The following is a 12,773-nucleotide window of genomic DNA, read 5'->3' as shown; positions in this document are numbered from 1 at the left end:
TCCGGCCGTGCGGAGCCAAGCCGAGCCGCACCGCGCCGCGCCGACCCGGGCCAGCCCAGCCCAGGCCAGGCCAGCCCCGCCCCGCGGCCAGCGCGGGTCCCGCTCGGCGGGCAGGGCCCGCCCCGTCCGGCGGGGAGCGGGGAGCGGGGGGCGGGCAGCGGGGCGGGCCCGGCCCCGGGCGCCACGTGGCGGCCGCGCTGCCGGCCCGGGGGGGACGTCCCGGCACCCCCGGACCGGCAGAGCTGGGGAGGCAGCCGGGGAGCGGGGTCGGACGGAGCCGCAGGGCAGCGCCACCAAAGCCGGGAGCGCCGTCTGCTGTGCCTTGTCCCCGCAGGGCGCAGCCGGGCCGCAGAGACACGCTCCTGCTCGGCAAAAACGGCGCGGAGGGGACGGCGGGGCACCGCCCAGCAGCAAACCCCCCCTCCCTGGAGCTGCCGACCGGAGCAGCCTCTGCCAAGGCTGAATCGGACAGCAGCGGCGGGCCGCAGGGCGCTGAGGGACTCGCCCCCCCCCCCCCCCCCCCCCCCCCCACCGAACGATGCTGTGTCAGCCCCAGACACCATCCCTGTGCCCGTGTCCGCGGGCTCCTCCAGCAAGTGTGGCCCAAGGGGCACTCACTGTCTCACCGCAGGGGTGAGGCAGGAGATCCAGCGCCAGGTAACGGCCGGGCACAGAAGACCTTGCTCAGTCCCCTCTTCCCTGGGGAAGAGGGTTAACGTGGGCTCGGCCTTCCCCCCTGAGGGCAAGGCTCAGTTTGACCCACCTTGCCTGATCTCAGCTCTCACTCAGTGGCTAGTGGCACCTCGGCTGCCTCGCCCACTGCCAGCACCGTCCGCACACACCCTCCCAACCCGGTTAGTCTGACCTCTCCTTTTCCAGACACTTTCTACAAATGGCTCAACTAGCGCTTAAGTTTAGCAGCCACCCACCAACCCTGGTGCCCAAAGAAATTTCCATTTTTCTTATGTGGAAAACTTGAAAAGAGGAAGCACGACTTCCCCTGGCAGAGCAGCCAGGCTGCAGCAAGACCCAGCAGTCCCATTTCACTATCGGTAACTTGGCCATAACCCACGCTCCCACCCTGTGGCTGCTTGCAGGTGTGTGTTTACACGTCCCATAACATCTGGTGTAGCCAAAGGGTGCATGCAGCCCTTGGGCCCCGGAGCAGCTGGTGCTCATGAAACCTGCACCTTCCCACTGCCTTCTGCAGAGAGGAGCTGCTCAGGACCAGCACTTGCCCTGGCCTGCCCCCCTCCTCACCAGGGCGAGGGTGCAGGTTATGCAACTACAGGGGTAGTATTGCAGACTGGGACTTGTAGTCTCAGGGGATCTCATCTCCCTGGGTGCTGGGAGCCTCCTCGCAGGCCCAGGGTCTCTCCTTGCTGTTCAGCACATCAGCTCTCTGACCTTTCACACTCCAGAACTTTGCTCCCAAGGCGGTTGTGCTCCCAAAGCTGCCCCCTGCATCTCTGTCCGCCGGGGGACAGCAGGCCTGGCCCTCCCTCTCCCGGCAGCCCCCGCGGCCGCCTGGCCAGGCCGCAGTGGGGACAACGCCGGCCAGAGCAGCGGGCACCGGGCCAGGGCTGCAGCTGCTGCCGCCTCCAGCAGCCTTGGCAGGGCTCAGAGTGCTCCCGGGCCACGGGGCGAGCAGTACAAGCCCTGCCAGGCTGCCTTCTGTGCAGGTGGAGCGAAGGAGCAGGGCACTGTGGTTTCAGGATACTTTAGGCTCTGTAACAGATGCAGATTTTTCCAGAGGAGTTCAACAGCTGGCATTTCTAGGAATGAGGGTAACTTCTAAAAAAGCCAACTTACTGTTTGAAGATACTTCATGGAAATCCTTCCTACAGATCAGGTCTTCTGAGTATGCGCAGATTCAATTTAAAAATTGAATCTAAAAGCGGTATTGCTTCCGTTTCACAAGTTCCAGTGCCAAATTTATGTTTTACAGCCAGGTCTTATCTTTCAATAGGGCTTTCTCCCTCTAGGAAGCCTCACACAATCAGGAAAACATCAGCTCCACAGTAACGCGTCCTACTAACACACGCTAAACCCCAATACTTATTTTATTCTGTTTCAGCAGTGGAAGTTAGAAATAGAGTTCAAGGGACTTATTGATAAAAATATGTACATGCTACCTGTCAGTTGATTCTGATCTCCTTTCACTTCACTTTCCCTGTTATTTTTTCTTTGTAACACATGAAACCTTGTTATTGCAAAACCCAAACAACATTCAAGTAAGTTTTTTCTGGTTTTCCAGTCCATTCCTATTTACAGTCTAGTGAAAACTGTTTAAAGTGCAATTCTGTCTTTCCAGCCGACATTCTTTCCATTCCAGTCCCACTTCCTGCATTTTCCTTGGGTGGCTTTTACTTTGTACCACAATTGTCTGAATTAAGATGTAACGTTCTCAGTAGAAACTGGGTTTGCAAACACAGTTTAAAACATTGCATCTCCCAAACAGCTATCTGAAGGCAGCAGAGAAACTGGGCTTTGCCATTAGCTGGCACCACTCCAAGAAGTCAAAGGACTGTCTGGGGATCAGAGGGCAGTAGTGCTGACATCAAGGCACTTGACAACTGAGCAATGGTTTACAAAGAGTGAATCATCTAAAAGTTTCAGTGAGCATTTTAGAGACAGTTCAGAAAAACAGAGCTGTAAATAGAAGTGAAGGCTTGGAAATACAAGACAGAGTGGCAGGCTGGATACGGAAGGGCCATGGGCAGTGCAAGGATTCAAATACATGAATGAAAACATCTAAGGGCTGGAAGGACACAATCTCAAAGCAGTGAAGGGTGAGGAAGAGAAGGCAGCAGCAGTGAAAATATTCCAGGAATGGCGGAAATGGGGTAAGGGAATCAGGATTTAACCCATACTAGGACTTTCCTAGTATGTGCATTACTCTTCCATTACGCAATAGTTAGACCTTTGCTCATGCAATTCAAACAAACTCCAAGTCTTTAAACCCCTTATCAAGCCCACAGGAGTCTCTTGGAATCCTTGCAATAGGGAAGGCATTGGTGCCTCATGCAGCTCTAAGGACACTGTGGCACTGCGTGGATCTTGCCACAAGACAAAGTAGAAAATATCAGGAGGGAACTATTAGTTATCCATGTCGGTGGCAAGCATTAGCCCTGGAAGAGCCCAGGACCTCTCATGCCTTCTGCAAGTCCAAGTCCTGTCAGTGGAAATAAGGATTTCTTCCTCATCAGACAAAAAATGCTCCCTTCTCTGAAGTCAGCCAGATTGCCGCTGAGGTCTGTTCTGGCTGTGTGCCGAGATGCCGCAGGGCACCTGCTCCTCAGCCCTAGTCTCTTCCCTCAGTCCTGGCGGTGCACGAGCACACACCAACACAACACCGGAAATTTTACAGCCAACACTAAACTGTTGCCAGATGCAAAAGCAATCTGGCTCCCATGATGGGAACTATTTCTGCTTAGTCCCTCAACGGGCAGCCTCCACTGCAGCCCCCCATGAGCTGACCGTTTGTTAGGGTGAGTCCCTCCGTGCTCCCTGCAGACAGAGCACAGCACCTTGACAACTAAACCCCTCTCTTCCCAAAGCTCTGAGCCACAGAACCACAACAGAAAAGGAGTGCAACACTGACGCATTCATTTACAGGATGTATTTATTACACTGTAAAAAGTCCATTGGATTTGTAGCCATTTACTCTGTATGTACACTGGTCGTACTCCCACCCCAACCATAGGTTCCTCTCAGTACAGTATACACTGGCTTGGAGTCCTGCCCATGCCCCTCCCAGTCACCAGTGGGATTTCTGAGATTGATATTATTGAGAATTTAGCCAACTAATTAAGAGAGGAGGAAGAACAGAGATGCAGCACTTGCCAGGCAGCCAGCTCTGTCTGGGGCACAAGGGGATGGAAGAGCAGGACATCCTTGCTGCAAGGCAGAAGCACAAGAATGACTACCAGGGCCCCAGCTGCAGGGGTGTTCTAGGTGAAGCAGGTGGGCTCACAACAACTAGAAGATGCAGAAGAGTGCAGTCTCTGCAGAGCTTCCAAGAGAAAGCACAGCAGACTTGCTGGGCATCCGTCAGCAGGTGCCCCAGATCCCCACATCTTCTCTAGCTGGAGAGGATATTCTCCTGAGGAATGGGGCTGGACACTAAGAGGCCAATGTAGCGAGTGGGGGACAACACAGCACTGCTGTGCACCCCGGGGAAGTGGCTCCCCAGGTGCTGTTTGAGAGATGGCTGTGGTGCTCTGCTCTCAGCTCACAGGACTCTGCATTTCCTTCTCATCTGCTCAACTGGGCAGAGCTTTCTGAATTTGTTCCCTCCAGCCAGAAAGCCTGATTACATTTACAGGAGGAGGAGGGAGGAGAGCAGTGCTGCCCCTAGCAGGCTGCCCTGCTCCCTGTCTGGCATGGGGATTGCTGTGATCGATGTTGCAGAAGGAAAGCATGCAGCCACAGCAGACAAGAAGCCCTATGTAGCAAGCTGGGAGCTGCACTGCAAGCAATCCACATTTCTGCACAAAATTCTCAACCTGCTGAACCCAAGCACGCCCAGAGCCCAAACAAAGCAGTGCGACCAGAAGCATGGGCAGGAAAGCTAGGGAATGGCTGGGGAATTGTCCAGGGTCTGGGCTGAATAATCAGTCAGTACAGGCAGTCCTGTACTGCAGTCCCTCTCTGGTGTGACATCAAAGAGTTTTCCCTCTCCACCAGATGAACTGGTGGCAGCTTGGTCCCAGGCTGCGGGGTGCGGGTATTGCCTGGCCCCTGAGCTTGTGAAGGCAGGACGAGACTGGTGAGTGGAACTAGGCACCCCTCCGAGACGACAGGGATTTCTAGGCAGTTGCCCCAAGAAGGGAGCAGAATGAGATGTGCTCCAGGGGACTGTGGCAGCAGCCCTTCTGCTCAGGTTAGCATCATCTTCTAAAACAAACATGCCCACTACCAGAGAACATTTGGCCAGCATCCTCCACCCACAGAGCTTCCTCAGCAGACAGTTCTCAGACACCCTCAAACTAATTGACTTCAGAGGTTGTCATGGGGTCAGAGGGCCGTGGAGTAGCTAAGAGAGGAACAGGAGAGGTGGCCTCAATTAGGGCTGGGTTGAGAATGATTGGCAGAGTCATAGGTGGGACCCCAACCTGCAGGGGAGAGGCAAGAGGCTGCAGGATGAGTGGCGGCTGTGCTGTCGTAGGAGGTATGTCTGTAACAGGGCTTGTCTTTGTTGGAGCTGATGCTGGGAAAGAAGGAGAAGCAGAGGTGCTGATGGTGGGTGAGGCAGGTGCAGTGACTCTCTCAGACTCTGCAAAAAGGAAAAGACAAAACACATCCTTACACAGGCTCTGTCAAAGTCACCTTTCAGCTCAAAGCTAAGCAGGGCTGAAGATTAACTCAGGGGCCTTTTCAGACTTGCCCCTTCCACATACCTTCATACAAGGCCCTGAGGAGCAGGTGCTGATGACAGGCATTCCGCCCAACCTCTGCCCACCCCCATAACCTCAGCAAGAAGGCCACAACCTATCCATTTGGAAGCACAACAGTTCCACAACACCAGAGGCCTGGTACTGTAGATCACGCTAAACCAAGGAAAAGCAGATGCACACCACCCATGCTGGGAAGATGATTCTGGAAACTAACAAATGGGACTCACCACTTGCACCCAGTTCACAGGGCTTCTCCAAAGGAGCCAGGTGGGTGGCTGGCCTCACATCTCCCACAGGAGAAGGGGGCAGGGCAGACACTATTGATTTCTGATGCTGCTCCACTGGTATGCTGGGGATAGGATCTAGGAAAACAAAACAAGCAGTAAGGTCATGCACCAGTTTGCTCACTCCTTTTGCCCACCCTCAGTTTGTCCTCAGTTTGTCCTCCTTGTGCCAAGCTCCCACAGCCTCCTGCACCTATCATTTCATCAGCACCCAAGCACTATGGCAGCTGGGTACTGGACAAGGTGCAATCACTGGGTCCAAGACCTGGTTTCCTAAGGTTTCTCAGCCCCTTGTACCTTGGATGACTGTCTGTTTGAAGAGCTCATCCCGCAGCCTAGGTAAGAAACAGTCAATCCGCTCCCAGGTGATCTCCCAGAGATCTGAGTACCCTGTCCGTGAATCAGCACTGTGGAATATCCCAGCCGTATCCATTACAAGCAGCATATTCTTCAGAGACTCTGGAATGGCCTCCAGCTGTGATGAGAGAGACTCCTCAGGACACAGAGAACGGACATATAGCAATGAACAAAAGCTCAAAACAGCTGATGGGCTGCTCTGGACACAGAGGCCAAGGGGAGATACCATAGAACAAAATGGTTTTGGAAGGATTAAAAGGTTTTTTAAAAAAAAAAAAAGCCAAACCACATTTCAAGTTTAGAAGGTTAAAAGCAATGAATGATTGTTCACATCACTGCAGCATCACTTTCAGCACCTTACCAGTAAGTCACTGGAGCCAGCATGCATGTATTTGTCCATAAAGTCCAGGATTGTAAGCCACAGGGCAGCAAAGGTGGTCAGAGAGAGCAGCGGGGAGAGATGCTGTAGGAACACCTAGAAAAAAATACAACTACTGTCAACAAGTAGTATCAAGGCTGCTGCTCATAGCTTGACAAGTCAGTCTTGCAAATGTGGAATTCCCCCTCCTTGTGGCAGGCTAGGAGCATGCACAGGCCCAGCCTGAGGATGCCAGAGGCCTCCACTCTTCTGAGCTGCATACATAGGAGTGGGTCTTGTCTCTTTTGCATGAGGCCACTGCAGTCTGCATCACCATGTCTTCCAGCCCATCCAGACTCTCTGCTTTACATCAGTACTATCAGCTTGTGACATGCATCATTTCACCACTAGAACAGAGTGTCTTCAACTAATGTTGGCTGAAATACTTCTCTCTCCATCCTTCATAAAGTCACAAACTCCTTCCTGACTTTTCCAAAGGCCAGGATCGTGGAGACAGTTCTGGAAAGAAGGCATGTCCCAACAGCAGAAGGTGGTGCAGAAGCCCAGCAGCGAAGACAGTCAAACTAGCAAACTGAGACCTATCCACGTCAGAGGCGCTAAGAAGCTAACACAGCAAACAGTTTGGTTTTCTTGAGGCAAATGGTTTCCCCTGAGGTTTCAGGCAGCAGAAGCATGCTCACCTTAGAGAGTAGTGTTGAGGCTCTCATCCTAGTTTCTTCCATCCCACCAACGTCAGCTGGGCTGATGTTCTCGAGCAGCTTGGTTAGCAGAGGAAACAGCACCTGTTGGATGGGACACACTGATATTTCAGAGCTGAAAAATGACTGATGGGATTTGCATAGACAGCCTTACAGGAAGGAGCTGGTTTTTGGCACTGGTGGCTTCTAATCAGAGATCATGGGAGAAGCAATGGGAAGTAGAAATGAGCAGATTCACTTCAATACTCCAAGAGGCTCTGTCAGAAGCCTAAGCAGAGAGGAACTTTCCACAGGATCAGAGTAGGGAACACCTTGTCTGTTGTGGTGAACAAGCTGCTCAAGAAGACAGTGCTGAAGTAGGACACCATTCTGCTACTCCTGCAGATAACTTTGCTCCTCATGACAATACTGTCCTGCCTACATGCCCAGCCCAGCCAGAAGGTTACCTTGTTGAAGCAGGACTCCCATTCCAGGGCATCCAGGGCCTGCAGGTCATGTACCAGGAGGGCCCGCTGCAAGTAAGTGAGTGCCTGCATCCGTACCTGGCGTCGGGCATCACAGCACAGCCAGGCAATACCTGCAAGAGAGGGATTCAGGGCAAAGCCTGCAGGGAAAGTGTCACATCCCTACTTCCCCAGTCTAGGGTGAAAAGTCTAATGAAGATCAAACACTCTGCGGAAAAAAACAAGAAAAAGGATTATACTTGTTCCAGGTCACAGACTGGGAATCTACTGTCAGGTCCAGAAGCAAGCTGGCAGCTAGCTCATGCTAAAGATACCTTTCCAGATCTGATCCAAGTTCTTTTTCAATTACAGTAGACCCTAAAAACAACCTCTGCCTGCTTTCTGCAGTTCTTGGCTCAACTTTCTTGAGTGCTGCCATTATTTTGGAAGCATCTCTGCCCACTGTCACCACAAGGGGATGGCTTTACCCTGTAGCAAAGGACACCAGCAGTTGGACCACAGTGTTCGGGAATCTGCTTCGATTTTCCTCCCTCCTGTCTCTAGATGGCGTTGCTCCTCTGCCCAGGAGCTGTAGATGGTGGCCGCTCGCGTGTGCAAGGTGTGCATGAGGTCCAGGAGCTGCAAGTCAAGCATCACATTAAGCAACACACAGGACTTAAATTTTTGAAGCAACCCTCGCCTCTGCTCTTTCCCCAAACCGATGCTAAAAGGCTCACAGCTACTCAAGCCTGCTTCCTGTATGTACATAACCACGCATAGCTCTAGAGATGGTGGCAGGCCCTGCTGTCTGTGCCTTCCCTAAGTGGTCAAGTGCCAGGTATCATCAGCAAGATTTGTGTTAGTTCAGTAGCCATGTCAATCCCATCTTCGAGGAACAGCATGCCAATCCTGCCAGGAGAAAGAATGGAGCCTTTCCTGACCCAAAGCATGGACTCTCCCAGGCAGAGGGAGAAACCCAGTGATCCAGCTATGCTGCCCAGGAACAACTCTCTGTAACTTTTTTTTTAAAAAACAAAAAAAAAAAGCATGAAGCACATGCAAAAGGTCTCTCAGAACAGCTCCGTATGGGCAAGTGACAGCATTTTAGTCACTCTACTGCTGAACTGAGGCCCAACAGACTGGCAGTCAGCAGGCCTGTGCCTTCATACCTTTGAAGTACCAGCTGGAGAGAAAAATGACTCCCTCATCCCAGTTCTCTGTACTTGAAACCTCAGTGCCTCAGCCCACAGGGCTTTCCCCTCTCCACAAGCTCAGATGCCCTGTCAGATGCCCACTAACCCTACACGAACCTCATGCCTCCAAATGCCCTTGAGCCACATCCATCTTAGCTACCATAGCGACTCACAGATCCAGACCCCACCCTCCTTGCTTTTCAGAGGACTTCTCTTTCCACAGCTATGCTGTTTTTATCTGTCCAAACTGCATCTTCCTTTTTCACTGCATAACCGTGCACTGCCACCAGAGCTACCCTCTGCCATCCAGTGCCCACTAACACAGGATGCAGCCCCCACCTCACCCCATGAAGAACCCCAGTGACTCCTTAGCAAGGCCTGAGTATGGGAAAGGAGAGGAGGAAATCCTTGCTATACTTACGTCCTGACTAACCTGTAAAGACACAGTGTGGTAGCTGGCAGGGATGCTCTCATCCTCATCCTCATCACTGTGTGTGTGCGCCTGGTGCTGGCTCAAGACTCGTGACCGCCGTGTGGAGCTCTCCTTTGGCTTTTTTTTTAACCGACTGGATTTACTGTCATACCTGTGGCTCTTCCCCCTCTTCTCCTGGGACTTGTAGCCTAGAAAGTGAAAGGCAGCAACATACCATATACACACTCCACCCACAAAATTTGCTGCCCTTCAACACATACAGCAGTCACCTTTTAATATCCCCAGCTGAAGGTCCTGTCCTGTGAGATTACTACTTGCTTGAAGAGGTACCCCCCACACCCCTCAGGAAGAGCCTTCAGCAACAGCTGATACTGCTGCCTCCACATCAGCTCCAGACCTCCCCCCATCCCGGAGAGAGGGACAAGAATAAGGTCCCTGCTGCCAGCAGCAGCAGCCAGGACACTTTTCTCACAGCAGACCGTCTTCTTGGGGTTGGGGACTCATTCCCTGACAGTATACTTCACAATTCTTGCTGACTGGCCATCCCAAGCCCAATCCTGATTGTCAAACCAAGGGCCACCTTACCCCCATTCAAGCTCGCCTCCACAAAGATGCGGATGGTTTTGACACAGAGTTCGAAGTTCTCAGGTGTAACGTGGGCAGCATCTCGCACAATGAAGGACAGGGACTCTACGCACTTCATGAGAGACTTTGTGTCATGTGGGCCCAAATCCAGCCCCACAGTCAGGCTGTACTGGTTGACAAGAGGAGATGGCCCCAGTCTGCTGAGTCCAGCAGTGGGTCTGGAGGTGTCGATGTCATCTTTCCCCACCTGTAGGGCACAGCAAGAAAGCAGCCGGAGAGGGCAGCATAACAAGCAGCACCTCATGCATATCCTGAAAGGGCCTTTCTTCTGAAGCCAACAGGGAACGTTTCTGCAGGATCCATTTCCCTTTCTTCCTCACTGGCCTCCAAGCTTTCTCCTCTCCATCTGCACCTCCTCCCCATCCTCCCTTTACATTGTCAGCTCATCCTAGCTCTCTTTCCTACTGTCTTATTCTTTCTCTCCCTACCACACCCTACGCCCACAACCATGCTAGGAGTAGTCTTCTTCAGGCACCAGAAGCCCACTGGCTACTCACCACTAGCCAGCCACTGTTCATGACATCCACATCTGTCACCGAGCGATGCATTTTGCCTGGCTTCCCATGGTCTGTGTACACCTCTGAATCAGAGGTGTAGCCTCGGTCCAGGCCCATGTCGCTGGGATGACAGGAGGAGGAGACCTCGCTGTCTGACTGAGCACCTTCAAGACAAAAGGCATGGGTTTTAGATCAAAGCCAAATCAAGAAGTTGGAAGAGTAACTATGGATAAGGGAGAAGCAATCCAGATTACTCAGATCAGCATCAGCTAGGAACCACCAGTGGGCCCTGGAAGAAACTGGGCCAGGCCTCTCCTCTTGCGAGAGGAAGAACGACAGGAGCATGCACAGGATACAGAGGGAACAGATCTTTGACACTATAGATATGTTCAGCTTTCGCCTTCACAAGGAAGGGGCTTTCCATCCCCTGCTATGTCACTTGTCAGTCTGACCATGGATTTAAAAAGGGCAGGAAGTCCAATGCTTTGACTCTGTGGTAAGAATCAGATGTACCACACACTTTAAGAACTACTGGAGGTACTAGGTTCAGCCAAGACACCTCCAAAAGCACAACATGGAATGACAGGACTCACGTAGGGCCTCTGGGGTCACTCAGCTTCACACTAATACTGGTAAAGTCTTTCTCATGAACAGCAATCTACATTAACATGTTCCACAGCTGTTAGACCTGCCTTCTCTGACATTTAGGATAACTTAAATTTCATGTCCGAAGCAGAAATCTTTGCAAGGGCCAAATTTAAGTTACTGACATAATGTTATTTAGAAGCAAAAATTAATTCGCTCTATCATTCAACATTATCTAGAAACTCATCAGCAGAGACAGACTTGCTGTGAACACAGTGCATCAAACATTTTCAGAAGGAGGCAAAGAGAACTAATGTTCTGATGTGGAAGGTGTCACAGTCAAGTAGTTTGCTCAGTCAGCAAAGACAGAAGCAGTAAAAAAAAAAAAAACAAAAAAAACAAACCAACAAAACGGGAGAAGACAGCCCCAGCATTAGCCCAGAAGGCAAAGGCCATAGGTGTTCTGCAAAATCAGGTTTCTCCCATCTGTCTAGCACAAAGCATCAGGACCTAGCAAGGAAGTTCTAGAAAAGCAAATAAGAAATTGAAGGCTTCTGGAAAAGTCTTTTCTTGTTGTTTGCTTTAAAAGTCTGAAGCTGTCAGCCTCAAATACACTGCCAGCTGGCTAAAGCAAAACAGGAACAGTTTGCTGAAAAGACAGTCTTTCTAACACAGTCAAGAGAAGTGGGAAATAGCGGGTTGGTCTTGTGGGAATGGTTCAGGCACTCTGAACACCAATGGATTTGGAAACAGAATTATAAAGTACAAATCCATTTACGAGATCCTTAAAATGGGGACAGAAAGGAGTCAGTCCCACAAAAGCAGCAAGTATGACAGGAACAACAGCTGGGTTTACATTACACACCCAGATGAGAGATTAAGGCTGTATTACCCAAGGCACCAGACCACAACCAGCAGAAAATGCTCCTTGGGTAGAGAAAAGACCTTCTACAGCTGCTACAACTGATATCAGTTTTCCTCCCACTGCTCCCCCAGGGACTAGCACCTGGACTGCTGCTCACGGAGCAGGAAGAGATGGCACAGTAGAGACAGGGACAGACCATGGGGTGGGAGTGAACAGCAGGTGCTGGTCTTTAATCTTGCTAATGTAGTTTAATATCAGCTTTGTTTTCTTGCAGTCCCCTTTGCTAATTGAAAAGCTTGAGGAAGCAGCTGCTTATCTGGCAGGCAGGCATCAGATTTCCTAGCAAAACCTGGCCTGTCTTACCTGTGTCATTATCTGCCCTTGCTGTAACCTGCAGGGCTGCAGGCGGCTTCACCCCAGACCCAATGCACTCCAGAAGGGTGAAGAGCGTGTACCAGTCATCCCCAGAGTGAATGTTGGCAGCGTTGGTCTTCAGGAGTTCATGGAGGCCGTAGGCAACCTCATGGCTAACTCTGGACAGCACATTTGGCTTCATCATGAGCAGGATACGCAATGAGAGAAGAACCTGGCCAGAGAAGGAGACAAGAATAACAGACCCTATTATTTACACTCCATTGTCCAGCAAAGTCCCTCTTTGTTTGTTTAGAGCTACTTACAACTGCTGTTTGTTGTTACCTGCAGCACAGACAGGTTAAATGTGGGTCCATCCAACAGCAAGTGGTTTCCTGTGTTGCCAGGCACTGGCCACAAAACCCCAGTAACTGACTTTCAATAATCCCTTACCTGTGCACTGATTTCCTCCCGACGAAGGAGCCGAATTGCCAGTCTCAGCAGCCCCACCACTGCCCTCTCCACCAAGAAGCAGAACTCCATCGCATGGACACAGAGATGATAGAGGTGGTCTCGAACAGTTTGCCAAACACAGGTCACACGGTCCCTAGCCACAACAAGGAGGAGGGAAGGGGTAGGATGAA

General features: G+C 51.5%; 1 protein-coding gene across 7 annotated transcripts in view; it reads right to left on the bottom strand.

Moving 5' to 3' along the window:
• Nucleotides 1–3,607: 3,607 nt before the first annotated feature.
• GBF1 (golgi brefeldin A resistant guanine nucleotide exchange factor 1) overlaps nt 3,608–12,773 on the bottom strand; it is a 111,376-nt gene continuing 102,210 nt past the window's right edge. For 5 of the 7 annotated variants that reach the window (XM_074874756.1, XM_074874758.1, XM_074874759.1 and 2 more), the window contains 12 exons: nt 12,583–12,736; nt 12,142–12,364; nt 10,329–10,492; nt 9,772–10,018; nt 9,175–9,374; nt 8,049–8,199; nt 7,564–7,694; nt 7,100–7,201; nt 6,402–6,515; nt 5,981–6,158; nt 5,627–5,761; nt 3,608–5,278 (listed from right to left, as the gene is read on the bottom strand). In XM_074874756.1, coding sequence (XP_074730857.1) covers nt 4,992–5,278; nt 5,627–5,761; nt 5,981–6,158; nt 6,402–6,515; nt 7,100–7,201; nt 7,564–7,694; nt 8,049–8,199; nt 9,175–9,374; nt 9,772–10,018; nt 10,329–10,492; nt 12,142–12,364; nt 12,583–12,736 — 2,086 coding nt within the window. In that variant the 3' untranslated portion in view covers nt 3,608–4,991. The remainder of the gene's footprint in view (nt 5,279–5,626; nt 5,762–5,980; nt 6,159–6,401; nt 6,516–7,099; nt 7,202–7,563; nt 7,695–8,048; nt 8,200–9,174; nt 9,375–9,771; nt 10,019–10,328; nt 10,493–12,141; nt 12,365–12,582; nt 12,737–12,773) is intronic. The other 2 variants (XM_074874757.1, XM_074874763.1) reach the window with 1 other exon arrangement.

The sequence above is a fragment of the Strix uralensis genome, chromosome 7 (genome assembly GCF_047716275.1).
Source record: "Strix uralensis isolate ZFMK-TIS-50842 chromosome 7, bStrUra1, whole genome shotgun sequence".
Taxonomy (NCBI): Eukaryota; Metazoa; Chordata; class Aves; order Strigiformes; family Strigidae; genus Strix; species Strix uralensis.
The sequence above is the reverse complement of the archived record's forward strand: the minus strand, read 5'-3'. Positions and strand labels throughout refer to the sequence as shown.